The 13,461-nt window shown below is 42.2% G+C and overlaps 3 protein-coding genes across 3 annotated transcripts; 1 reads left to right on the forward strand and 2 right to left on the reverse strand.

Moving 5' to 3' along the window:
* Positions 1-70: 70 nt before the first annotated feature.
* Positions 71-5,739, forward strand: LOC115763581 (alpha-tocopherol transfer protein-like). Its single transcript, XM_030706201.1, has 5 exons — positions 71-192; positions 3,310-3,489; positions 4,575-4,669; positions 4,730-4,883; positions 4,954-5,739. Exons 2-5 carry the CDS (start codon positions 3,321-3,323, stop codon positions 5,439-5,441), a joined length of 906 nt encoding a protein of 301 aa, XP_030562061.1. The 5' UTR covers positions 71-192; positions 3,310-3,320; the 3' UTR covers positions 5,442-5,739.
* A 110-nt stretch (positions 5,740-5,849) lies between these two features.
* On the reverse strand, positions 5,850-10,917 carry LOC115763585 (ras-related protein Rab-9B). Its single transcript, XM_030706204.1, has 3 exons — positions 10,494-10,917; positions 7,336-7,530; positions 5,850-7,276 (listed from the first exon to the last, which is right to left on the reverse strand). The coding sequence occupies exons 1-3, from the start codon at positions 10,683-10,685 to the stop codon at positions 6,860-6,862; spliced, it is 804 nt and encodes a 267-aa protein (XP_030562064.1). The 5' UTR covers positions 10,686-10,917; the 3' UTR covers positions 5,850-6,859.
* A 381-nt stretch (positions 10,918-11,298) lies between these two features.
* LOC115763527 (tRNA-splicing ligase RtcB homolog) lies at positions 11,299-13,384 on the reverse strand. Its single transcript, XM_030706138.1, has 2 exons — positions 11,954-13,384; positions 11,299-11,895 (listed from the first exon to the last, which is right to left on the reverse strand). The coding sequence occupies exons 1-2, from the start codon at positions 13,244-13,246 to the stop codon at positions 11,668-11,670; spliced, it is 1,521 nt and encodes a 506-aa protein (XP_030561998.1). The 5' UTR covers positions 13,247-13,384; the 3' UTR covers positions 11,299-11,667.
* Positions 13,385-13,461: the final 77 nt, after the last annotated feature.

The raw sequence follows: 13,461 nt of genomic DNA on the forward strand, positions 1-13,461 counted from the left end.
CACATACGACGCGGGTATAAAATTGTTGAATAAACAGCTTTATATTTTCAGTCTTTAAACGCGCTATTACTGAGCTAGACCTGACTTGAAAGCTTAGCCTGAGATACACAACTCAATTACATCAAAGGAAAACACAGTCTAAGAATATCAAACTGAAATATTCGAAATAAACTGCGCCTGTATTTAATATTGGTAAGTTTTTTCTTTTTCTACATTTAGCTACTGTAACTGTTATTTAAGTTTCCTGATGCGCTGATGCGTGCGCTCTTTTCGCATTCTGTTTTGGCTGCGTTACTGGCGCCCTCCTCTTCTTGTTTCTTTTGTGCTTGTCCCTATGCCCAATGCAGAGCAGAAATTCACTGTCCCCACACGACATCAAATGCAGTTCTCGCAACTCGTTGCCTTTGCACGCTTGCCAGCACTGCCAAGCTGTCATATGTGCTTGCTCTCCCTCTCTCTCTCTCTCTCTATTGCAATTGCTTTCGGCGTCGACGTCGACGTCGACTTCGAAACTGTTCTTTCTTGTAAACGGGCCATTGGAATCGTGTCGCTGCGTTTGAGGGAAACAAGCTTAAAGCAAACCAAGCAAACAGTGCAAATTTTGCATGAAAAGTTCAATAAACGATTGACATTGACATACTTCCAGGCTAAAAGCGATAAGTGAAGCTGTTCCCGCTCAAGTGCAGCGGCAAATGCATGCATATCGCTGAACATTATTAATTTTTTAAATCAATATCGAGCGACGAGCAAAATCGAATTGTGCATTTTTCGTTATGGCAACTGCAACAAGCTGCTTGCCTAGGACAACAGCTGCCGTCGCTTCGGTTGCCGCCTCCGATGCGGTCGCCATTGCTTCAGGTGAGACAGATGTACATGGTTGCTTGTATGCATACACATACATACATATGTACATACGTATGTATGTATGTATGACTTTTGTAATACCTTTTTGGCACGTAAGGTTAAAGCACTTTTAAAAGCGGACTTGGGCTTGCCCTTGTCATGTACATAGTATTGTACCTTTGTGTTTTTATTTTTATTTTCGCCAAGATTTCTGACCTCAGAGCTGCTTGACATCTCCATCTTTACGATCGGCGCGCGAGTTGCTTGCCATGGTTTTCCCTCGTTTCTGCTTTTGAGTGTTGCAAAGAACCGGAAAAAAAACCACTGACTGTAAAATATTGAAAAAAAGTTTTCAAGGTGCTTGAAAACGTAGAATTCTTTAACGTTTCTACAATAAATGAGTTGGGAATTTTTATACGAAATGAAAATGGTTCAATCACAAAACATATTTCCCTTATTTTCTAGTAAGAACATTTTCAATATTTTAAATAATTCCCAGATTGATTCTCGATTGTGATTGATTATTTTTGTCATACTTAAAAGTGAACAAATGTACAATACAAACTACTAGACAAATTGCTTAATGTTACAAAAAATATATACAAATATGTATATGTATATCGTATATCCAAACTCTTTGCAACTCATTGCTTCAAGACATGTCAGCGAACAGAAAGAAACCTTGCTCGACAGCTAATAAAACGGCATACTTATAAGAAAACGAGAGTCGTACACCTGAAAACTAATGAATGGAAGGTGCGATTCGAAGAGGCACCACGCACGTGTTGCCGTCGATTAGTCGAAAAAGCAGCCGAAACAACTTGTCCCATGCCCATGGCTGGGGTGTTGCCTGAAACGTGTCGGCCATACGCGAGCAATGGCAATGTTGTCAAACAGGTGTAATTACCAGCTAATGTCTAATTGTTGGGTATCACTTAAACTGGGCGGGCGGCTGGCATTGAACCGAAAGTGCAAAGCCTGAGGGTCGGGCTCTGAGATACAAGGCACAGATACAGACACAGATACATACATATGTACATCGTATGTGCTGCTAACGGTAGCTGCATAAATTACCCAGATGCTGTGGGAGAACAACAACAACGGTAATAGCTGATCAACTGTTATAAAGCCCAGCTTCCAGTGGCATAATTTCCCAAAATGCATTTTAGTTTCTCTTACTCGCTCTTAACTCCAGCTCACTCGCACTCGCAGTCTCTTCTCCCGCTCATGCTCAAGATCAGCTTTCGGTCTGCCTGGCTCTCTGTTAGTTTCCAGTTTTTGATTCTTGGCCTGGTATAAAATCATCATAACGCGCTTTTGGCCGCAACAGTTTCGTCAGCTCTTTCGGTTCCGTTGCACGCGTCGCCTGTTGCTCCGTCCGATTTTTGTTGTCGTTCCCAAAACAAGTTTTACGTTTTTGGTTTCGGTTTCAGTTTCAGTTTCAGTTAAAGTTTAAGTTGTGTTGTGTTTTGTTTTGCTGTTGTGCTGAGTGTGTACTATATAAATTATACGATTATACGATTAACTATTCATAAGTTAATGCTGTAGCTACTCGTTTTGGGATTTGCCAAAACTTTGGAATTTTGATCGTTTCGCAATTGATGCATATGATTCCCGACCTATCTAATTGAAAGAACTGAGAATTGAGAGTCTAAGTATTCCCATGCTTATTTTGTCTCTTCTCATTTGAATACATTCTATTAAAGTCTGCAGTGGACAATCTTCTAAACACTTTCCTCTCGATATTATTTCATAAAAATACTGACATCATTTTTCAAATAAGTAGGTTTTTTGTATCAATATCTTTACGTAATTAGAAACATTGAAAACTTGTTTTCAATACAAATTCAATCAGAACTTAATCAAGTAGAACCAGTTGAATTCGAGAATCCAGCTCAAGATCTTCGTTGCAAATATCTTCAAGGCAACTGCATTCTAATGTCAATGTTAGCGAGACGAACGAACTGAATATACCTACTGTTATACAGCTTCCGTTCGTATTGATAGTCGATTATTCGCGAAAAAGCGAATGTCAAGGTTAAGGTCAAGTTAACAAAGAAGAAATAACCGGATGATAGGCAGCGAAACGAATCGGCCTGCATTGTTTTAAATGCAGTTTCAATGATCCGATTAGCAAGCCGGTTTAACAAATAATTTAAAATCAATCTAAAACTAATAAAGTGCACAATCTGTTATACAGCAAACCAAATACTTGTGATCTCTTACTCAGCTATAAAAACAATTCAAATAAAAAAAAAAAACCAAAACAATAACAACTACAACTGCCAGCATGAGTAAGTAATAATTACAGCGATCTTATATAATCAAATAATTGTTGAGCAAATAGTCAGTTGATTTTGTGAAGTCTCGTCGAGCTGGGCATCAAAGCGCACGCTTCTCGTTACGTGCACTAATTGAATTTGAATACTCACCTGTGCCCCACTCGCTCCAACTTTTGTCTTACAGGAGTGCCCACCATGTTGTCGGACATCGATGCCCTGCCCTCGATCCAGCTGGGCGACTTTACGCTACAGTTCGAGCTAGGAGACGCGACCCCAACCGCCAAGGAGGTGGCCGAGCGGGAGCTGCGCGAATCTCCCGAGCGCCAAAAGCAGGCGACACAGGAACTCAAGCGATTGCTCGAGGGTAAGTCCTATCCGGTAGGGTTTTGCCCAATGAACACAAGCTGATTTCGCATCAGTCTTATCCGGCGTTTCTCAATATGAACGAGCTCTAGAGTACGGCATGTTAATCTCTTAACTACGTGTAGTTATTTCTCTCGTACCAAGGAAATTCCAATAGAAAAAGAAACACTTCCCCTGAATCAGTTTGTGTTTTTGCGGTTTCGAGAAATTCAAAATGATTCAGCTGGAAAAGAACTAAGAATAAACTAAAACTATCAATAAATTGCATTACTAAGAAATTTATTCTTAGAAGGCCAAGTTCTATTATTAAAGAATTACAGATTGTTTTCGGAGTTTGCTTTAGTTAATAACTAAAGGTTAGTTTTTGCTTAGGGATAAAACTTAATCACATGCAGTTCCACATTCCTGCATATAAAGTTTATCATGAATGTTAAAGTTGGGATTTTTTGTTATTTCCTAGAAATATTTTCTTCGATCTAAAAAACACTTTAGATTTTGCTTCTCTATTACTATAATTGTTAATAATATTACTATTATTTATTTGTAGTAAGTGCAGCAAAAGTTATGAGCCTTACTTTTTGAGTAGGCGTGGCTTAGACAGGCCTACGATTCCAGCCCGGCACCTTGTTCGACTGAGTCACATCTAAATGCAAACATTACAAGATTCATTTTGAACCTGTCAGGTTTTATAGTATTTAAATATGTCTTCTCTACTCAGATTAAATTGATGATCTGTACTAAGAAAGTCAAGAGTATAGCATGTCGCTAATCATATAGTAGAGCCCCTTTATTTAGTTTTCCAATTACGATGAGACCAAAGTCGACTTCTCCTGGCCTTCCAGACGACCCCTTCATTAGAGTAGCTAGCGCGATAATCGGACAGGTGAACCTGCTGCCAACTATAAACAAGCTAGATGTATTTTTAAAACAGAGGCTAGACAGATATTTTATGATGGTCGCACTGATATAGTCGCAGAGGTTAACGAGATCAGCCTGGTGGTCATTAGCAGCCCGCTGTTGGACTCTGTTCAGCAACCATGAGTCTATATATATAGCTTTTGTAATAAATATCTTATTGACATGTAGCCGAGACGGATCTGTACTGTCCCAAGGACAATGAGGAGTGGCTGATACGCTTCCTGCGGCCCTGCAAGTATTATCCAGAGAGTGCGCGCGACTTGGTGAGTTGTTCATGCTTGGCGTAATAGTCCCCATTAACTTGTGTGCACTTTATTATACAGATCAAGCGCTACTACGCGTTCAAAGTAAAGCATTCGGATGTGTACAACAACTTGAAACCCACACGGGAGGCGAACATCTTTAAAAATAATATACTCACCGTGTTCCCCAATCGCGATCAGCTCGGACGCCGCATATTGTTACTCGAGCTGGGCAGTAAGTGGACCCAAGCTTCGGACAGTGTAATGACTACGACTTTTTAATCTCTGTAATTTCCTGCAATTAGAACGCTGGAAGCACAAGCAGGTCACGCTTGATGAAGTCTTCAAGGGTGCCGTCATTTTTCTGGAGGCCGCCATGCTGGAGCCGGAGACGCAAATCAATGGGGCCGTTGTCATTTTCGACATGGACGGACTTAGTCTGCAGCAGACCTGGCAATTTACGCCGCCGTTTGCCAAGCGCATCGTGGACTGGCTGCAGGAGTCTGTGCCGCTGCGCGTCAAGGCGATTCATATTGTGAACCAGCCGAAGATTTTCAATGTGGTTTTTGCGCTCTTTAAGCCCTTCCTGCGGGAGAAACTGCGCAGTCGTATCATCTTCCATGGCACCGATCGCGACTCTCTGCACAAATACATGTCGCCAAAGTGTCTGCCATCGTGCTATGGCGGCATCCTGGAGCTGCCCCGCATCGACGGCGATCAATGGTATGAGCTGTTGCTCATGTGCGATGCGGAGTACGAGGCCATCAACTCGTACGGCTACAAGAAGAAGTGAGTGAGTGGGACCCAGCGACCCGGCAATATGTACAGCAAGTGATATTCCCTCGTATACCCGAAACTCAATTAGTTTGCATTAAGCATAATATCTGTTATACGCTTGTCCAGCCAACGCTTGCGATAGTAGTTTCGTAGTGCTAGAGCCAAGAAGTTTGCCTTAGTCTTAAGCGATCGTTTCGATCAAATCTGGCAGTAAGTGTTATGCTAACAGAATAATCCACTTTATATATTTAAATGGGGGTAAGCGTACTTATAGTCTGTTATTACGTTACACTATTACTTACATTGATAAAATACATATATATATATACATATATTAAAAGTTGAAAAGTTAATGAAACATTCGCATATTCCACATAATTCACTTTATTTGTAGACTTTATTCATTTAAATACGTTACAATTAAGTTTTTAGGTAGATTACCTATATTTTCTGGCATATAGGTAAGATTTTAAGTGGTTAAAATACCGTTATACAAAGCAAGTCATATTGTTTTACAAATATTTAATTAATAGCCACCATTGATGTCGTTCATATCATCTTTTTGGTGGGAGATTATCTGTTTCAGCACAAGTCATTTAAAGCTATTCTTTTATAACGTGTATAATTGTTAGACATACAAAAAATATTTGTATAATAGCTTAGGGTGTAAAAACAATTTTGTTATCTTAGGCTCTATGGTCAAGTCAACTCGTCCACTCGCAAGGCACAATTTTTATACACAGCTTGTGGTGTACCGTGTCATAAGTCAAACTGTAATACGTTACCTGATTTCATTATCCAACTGTTATACTGCATCTGACTCGTAAAACGTTACGCGCTATTCGTTATTCGTTACACGCTACTCGTTATTCATTACCCTCTTGTCATAAGTCAAACTCTAATACATTACCTCATTTCATTATCAAACTGTTATAAGCATCTGCCTCGTGAAACGTTACTTGCTTCTCGTAACACGTTACTCGCTTCTCGTAACACGTTACTCGCTACTCGTTATTCGTTACACGCTTCTCGTTATTCACTACCCTCTTGTCATAAGTCAAACTGAAGTACGTATCAAACTGTTATACCCATCTGCTTCTCGCTACTCGTAACACGTTACTCGCTATTCGTTACACGCTACTCGTTCTTCACTGCCCTCTTGTCATAAATCAAACTGTAATACGTATCCAACTGTTATATGCATCGGACTCGTAACACGTTACTCGTTACTCGCTACTCGTTGTTCGTTACTCCCTACTCGCTACCGCCTTAATCTCGAAATGTGTCTTGCGCATTTTGCTGCATGTGTATTTGGTCTGTGCTGGGATACTCTTACCAACTGTCACCCACTTGGCTGGAATGTACTGAATGCCTCTGGCTAAGCAGCAAGAAAAAAAAAACAAACGTATACATACTCCCCTCCCCACATCCAGCTCATAGTCGGTAATTGGTCGCTGGCGCCTTTGGCGAACTGCGCGATTTGCCAAACAAATGGCGCGACATGGCGGAGGGCGAACGCATGGCCGCGTCCGCCATTTGCCCATCATCGTCAGTCTCGTTGACGACATCGCCTGCCTTGCTCCTCGTCCCACCGCCGCCGCCGGTGCAGCACTGGCGACCCTGCATCAGTCGAATGGGCTGCGTTAGGTCGATGGTGTCGCCAAGCTGGCGCTGTTCCGCCTCGGCGACGCACTCCATGCGCCGCCACTGGCGCAGGGCGAGCACAAAGGCGTCCGATACATTTGTCGCCGTCTTCGAGGAGGTCTCAATGTGTGCGCCAATGCCGTGCTCCGTGCACCACTGCTGCACATCCTCGTAGCTCACTTGTCGCTTCTCCGGCCGCAGGTCGTTCTGTGAATAATGCGAAATTGGAACACGCGCCAGCATTTAAACGCTGCCCAGCTGCTCACCTTGTTGCCCACGACAATAAACGGGAACCTGTCGGCCTTCACGTCCGCATAGCTGAGGAACTCGTTACGCCACAGCCGCAGTCCGCGCAGGCTGTCCCGATCGTCCAGTGCATAGCACAGCAGGCACATGTCCGAGCCGCGATAAAAGGGCGTGCGCAGGGCGCGAAACCGTTCCTGCCCAGCCGTGTCCCATATCTAAAGTAAGTAAAGTAAAATAATTTGACAATAAACCTTGATTGGCATTCAATTAAAGGTCCATTCCAAATTTGCATGCGCTGATTGCGCAGCTCGGCTAATGGGAAAATGGCAAATATATGCATAGAGCTCGGCTCGACAAAGTTGCGTCACACTTTTGAATATGTGCATTAGCCCCTACCCCCCCTCCATTAGTCCACCTCTGACTAATAACAATGTGCTGATAAGAAAGTAAGACAAGTTTGCAGCAAAAGCCCTATAAATAATATTAAAACATAAAAGTGTGTTATCGAACGGAAAACATTTGCAAACAGGAAATTAGCTATTTTTCATTCTTCCTTCTTTCTCAATCACAAAAACTATTTCAATCAAACTTCAAGAATTTCAGCAACATATTTGTCATCAGACCAATTTATGATAGTCTCATTAGCTTCATTAGCTTCAACTGAATATCAGAAGAAGAAATTTGTAGCTAACACCTTATTTATCATCCTCATCTTTTATACTAGATACAAATATTAGTTAGAAGATTCAGATAAATTTCTATGGATATAATAAAGAAAGGAATACGGAACCCAGAATATCCCGGTATTACCCGTCTTTGTTTGAATCAAATTATATTTCATATATTATTTAAAGATGTATTAAAAATGCGACAATCTTATGTTAAAGCTCGTTAGTAAAAAGTTCAAATTTCATCTATACAAATTTTACGAAATTTCAAATAATTTTCTAAATATATCTTTAGATATTTATTTTGAATAAATTCGGCAAAAACTTTTCTACAACAGTTTCTCACATTTTCTACCCTGAACCCATTAAAAACGGGTATAAGGGTATATTGTAGTTGTGCAAAATCCAAATGTATGTAACAGGCAGAAGGAAGCATCTCCGACCCCATAAAATATATATATATTCTTGATCAGTATCAATAGCCGAGTCGATCTAGCCATGTCCGTCCGTCCGTCCGTCTTTCCGTATGTATGAACGCTAGGATATCAGAACCTATAAGAGCTAGAGATGCTCCTAGTTCCCGCGCAGATCGAGTTTGTTTCCGATAATCGATAACTTACTCCGTTTCCAAGCAATCGATAAAAATCGATATCGATATCCTGTTTTTTTGGGTAATTTCGGTAAATAATAAGAACTAGAGTCCCCAAACTTGACATATAGCTAAATAGAATATATATATGCATCTGATGTTGGAAGAAGAGGGTTCAGGGTATCCCCTAGTCGGGAGCTCCCGACTAGAACCTCTTACTTGCTTTTAGGTTAAATCTTTCGTTTTAAGTAGTTTATGGATATTCAAATATTAAATTTTTTCAAAAATCCTAGTAAATAATTATAACTCAGCTTTGTCCGGAAAACAGTTTCTTTTATTGAATTTTAAATAATATTACCGACCATAAATTTAAATAATTTTATTTAAATATTTTATTTTTTCAATTTCAAATAATTGCATCTAAAAGAAAACAATCAACAAGGTCCATCCGTCAGGACGGGGCGTAACAAAAATGTTCGGAGCTTCAGTTTAAGGTTCGAACCCATGTCAGGCCTAAAGGCTTGGCTCGTAAAGCTGAGCGTCAATTTAAGGCTCGAACCCATGTCTGGCCCTAAGGTTTGGCTCGTAAAGCTGAGCGTCAATTTAAGGTTCGAACCCATGTCTGGCCTAAATGTTTGGCTCGTAAAGCTGAGCTTCAGTTTAGGGTTCGAACCCATGTCTGGCCCTAAGGTTTGGCTCGTAAAGCTGAGCTTCAGTTTACGGTTCGATCATTTATCAAAAGAAGCAGAAAATAAGAACATTTCATCAATCAGTTTAATGTGTGTATATTTACGTACATATCTGTTTGTTAAACAAATATTGATATTGCTCTCAATGCATATTAAAAAAGGAATTCGCTTGAAATTTAAATGCATACAGTACATATGTATATAACAGCTGGGCTATTCCCACTTTGATTAATCGCACTTTGTCTGTTCCCACTATTTACACAGTCCGCTGGAGGGCGTCTGCGAGTCAGCTATGTATATGTAACTCGTTCTGCACAGGAAGCGGCGCAGTTCTTGTTCAGCCCAAGCTCAGCGAAGCGTTAACATAAAAAACTTCTGCTGGCTTCGGTTAGCTGGGGCCAGTTTAAAGAAAATAGTGGGAAAAGTGTGTGTAAAGCTAAGCAATTACTAGTTACGGTTACTCAGCAGCAAGAGATCTTTTGTCATTCGTATTGATTCGCGCAATTATAATTAATTATTCGAATAATTGAACTGACGCTTTGCGCCAGTTTGTTTACTCATCTCGCAGCACAAGCTAACCCTAGTTGCATATTTATAAGCTACGAAAGTTGTCGGACTGTGAAAATGTGCATTCAAATGGGAAATGACAGCATAAATAAAGTGCACTGTTAACAAACAAGGGGCTAGCCCCCCACCCCTCCCCACGCTCCACTCTTTCCCAACGGAAATGAAAAGACTTTAAGAAACTTAAGAGAAGCGCGTTTGGAATTTATATGAAGGGTTTTCTAGACGAAATATGCATATTTGTAAATGTGTGTGTGTGTGTGTGTGAGTGTGTGTGTGTGGAGGGGTAGGGGCCAGCACTCACAAATATACATTAGAAATTACAGAAATGAAACAAAGTCGCCGCATTGTATTGGATTCTGCCATGCTAAACTGTACGTTAATTAAGTGTGCGTGTGTGTGTGTGTGTGTGTGTGTGAGTGAGGGCAAATAGAACAGCTACTGAGACAGATAGTAAGCACGACGCTCAAATGTCAACGGATCTCGCAGTGCATAAACAACGTGAGCTGGTTATGAAATGCCGGTGAAAAGTTTTGAAAGCAATTGGTCCAATTGGAATAAAGAAGGTGCGAGCCGGAGCTGAACCTAGCTCACGATTTGGCCCATTCTGACTCATCAAACTAAAGCATACAATTGCCCCCACCCCCCCTACCGTCAGGTAAACTAACCTGTAGTGTGTACTTTTCGCCGTCTACAGCGATGTCCTTGTTCATGAACTCCACGCCAATCGTATGGAAATTGTTTTCCTCGTAACGATTCGAGACGAAGCGCGTAAGGAGCGCCGATTTGCCCACACCTCCGTCGCCGAGTATGATGACCTTCAGTAGTTTGGATTTCTGCGGTGGGCGCATGTTTGTCATTTTTACTGTACGTTGCGCTGCCGCCGACTGTCTCAGTAACAAAAACAAATTGTTCGAAAAACTGCGCAGGTACTAGTTTTTTTTTCACTATCAATCACGATTTGTGTTGCACTGCAACCAATTACATGCACTTTTATAATTATGAGTATTAATGTGCAATTCAAAAAGCCAAACAATTAAACCACTCAAAATTGAAAATTCAACGCAATCGCGCCGCGTCGCGACCTATTGGACCAACAGTCAGCTGTCGAATGATTTGGTGAGCGGCAGATAACGTGTTCACGGAACTAGTGCGCTGTTGAAAATGTAAACAAATGTTATGTTATGTTATGTTATGGGCGAAAACTATGTAAGCTAGAAAATTATGTTAAAGGTATTTGGATTGAAAATGTTTTGATAATATCCAAGGCTTATCGCCTATTTTAAAGATAAATTTGGCAGCTCATGTCATCTGCAAGCGTATTTTCCATTAGATAAATAAATAAACATTTTTTAATATACTTAAACTTTGTTTGATTTAAAAAAATCGATATCAAAGGGTTTTTCAAACATTTGTTTCTATTTTTTTACACATTACAAAAATGCTAAAAAATGTATTTGACAAAAAAGAATTTTTACTAGCACGTATATCAAAAATATTTGAAGTCTAATTTATTGGGTTATTATAAATGTTTTAGGATTCTCGAGAAGACTCTCTAAAAACTTACATGTGTAAGTCAATCAAGCCTCAATTATTTAAAAAAGTTTAAAAAATATTGCCAGGCAAGATCTCTCAAAGATCTCTCCCAAACTGAGAGCAGGGCTAACTTGACTCGCCTGATATCAATATATATAAATAAATAATTTTATATATGCTGTCGCTTGCATCTGTATTATTATCTCCTGCTTCAGCTATCTGAAGAATCAATAATAAATAAGGTATATTCCGTCGACTTAATATCAAGCATATCGTTCTATATAGTAAGAAAAGGTAGCGGTGGATTCAGCCTTTGATAACTGCAATGGGTCGCATTTTGATGCACTTCTTGCTGATGCCAGCCGCGTGGCAGGTGTCCACGACGTCGGTGACATCCTTGTACGCTTCGGGTGCTTCCTCCATGACTAGTTTGGGACTGGCTACGCGTATGGCAATGCCAATTTGCTCCAGCTTGTCCAGCACCTCCTTGTAGTCCAGGTTGCGACGCGACTTGGCGCGTGATAGAGCCCGACCCTGTTACACATAATAATAGCATTAATATTATTTCTTATTGGAATACTGCTGTACGTACCGCGCCGTGGCAGGTGCTGCCAAAGGTTTCCTGCATGCCGCGCTCGGTGCCGGTCAAGACGTAGCTGCAGGTGCCCATTGTGCCGCCGACCAGAACCGGCTGCCCGGTCAACTGGTAGTCGACTGGTATCAATGGATGGTGTGGCGGGAAGGCGCGCGTGGAGCCCTTGCGATGCACCAGCAGCTTGCGCTCCCGGCCGTCGACAATGTGATTCTCCACCTTGGCAATGTTGTGCGAAACATCGTAGATGACGTGCATGTCCAGATCATCTGGCGTTGTGTTAAACATCTTGGCAAAGGCCTGACGCGTGAGGAAGGTCATCGAGCTGCGATTCACCCAGGCGAAATTGGCCGCCGCAGCCATGGCCTTTAAGTAATCCTGGCCTTCGACGGAGTTGATGCGCGCGCAGGCCAATTGGCGATCGTTGGTTTCGATCTTGTCGCGCTTCATGGCCTTCTCCATCTGCACCAGGGCGTCGGTGGCCACCTGATGACCAAAGCCGCGACTGCCCGAGTGTATCATGACGACCACCTGACCCTTCTCCTCTATGCCCATTTTGGAGGCGCTCCACTTGTCATAGATTTCGTCGACCACTTGAATCTCGGCATAGTGATTGCCAGCGCCCAGGGTGCCCAGCTGAGGTAGGCCACGTTTCTTGGCGCGCATGCTCACCTTGGCCGGATCGGCGCTGAGCATTCGCCCATACTCCTCGCAATGCTCCTTGTCCTCTGCCCAGACATAGCCCTCGCGCAGAGACCAGTCCATGCCCATCTCAAGTGCTTCCTCCAGATCGCGGGCATTCATTGGTATAATGCCTTTAGAGCCCACGCCCACTGGTATATGATCGAACAGCGACTGAGCCAGCTGCTCCTTAACCGGCTGCACATCCTTCTCGTAGAGATTCGTGCGCAGCAGACGCACGCCACAATTGATGTCGAAACCAACGCCACCGGGGCTGACCACTGACAGCGGGTCATCCATATCGAAAGCAGCCATGTTGCCAATGGCAAAGCCATAGCCCGAGTGGATGTCCGGCAATCCAATTGAGCGGCCCACAATGCCCGGCAATGCGGCCACATTTGCGATCTGCTTGACGCCCGGTAGAAAGCCGCCGACGGCGCCGGGGCGGCACGAGTTTTTCAGTTCCTCCAGCATAAGCTTCTCCAGGCGGCTGTTCACGTAGAAGACACCCTCTACGTTCATGTTGGGCTGAAAGCCCTTCTTGATGCGCCAGCAGTGGTCATTTATCTTCTCCAGATACTTCAGCTCCTCGACGTAGGGTCGGACGACCATTTTCAGTAATACGTACGCAACGCTTTGTTAAATCTACTGCGCAAGTTGATTGTTTTGAAGCTTATAATTGCACAATTTACAACTATTTCGCCAGAATTTGCAATGCAGCTGCAAATTGCCGGTAAATGACACTTTACTCTATAGCACCAACAGCTGGGTGCTGTGGGCACCCACAAAAGTTAACAGTATCGAAAATGTTATGTTAATGTTATCGA

Source organism: Drosophila novamexicana, unplaced genomic scaffold (assembly GCF_003285875.2).
Source record: "Drosophila novamexicana strain 15010-1031.04,08,12 unplaced genomic scaffold, DnovRS2.1 tig00000739-arrow-arrow-pilon, whole genome shotgun sequence".
Taxonomy (NCBI): Eukaryota; Metazoa; Arthropoda; class Insecta; order Diptera; family Drosophilidae; genus Drosophila; species Drosophila novamexicana.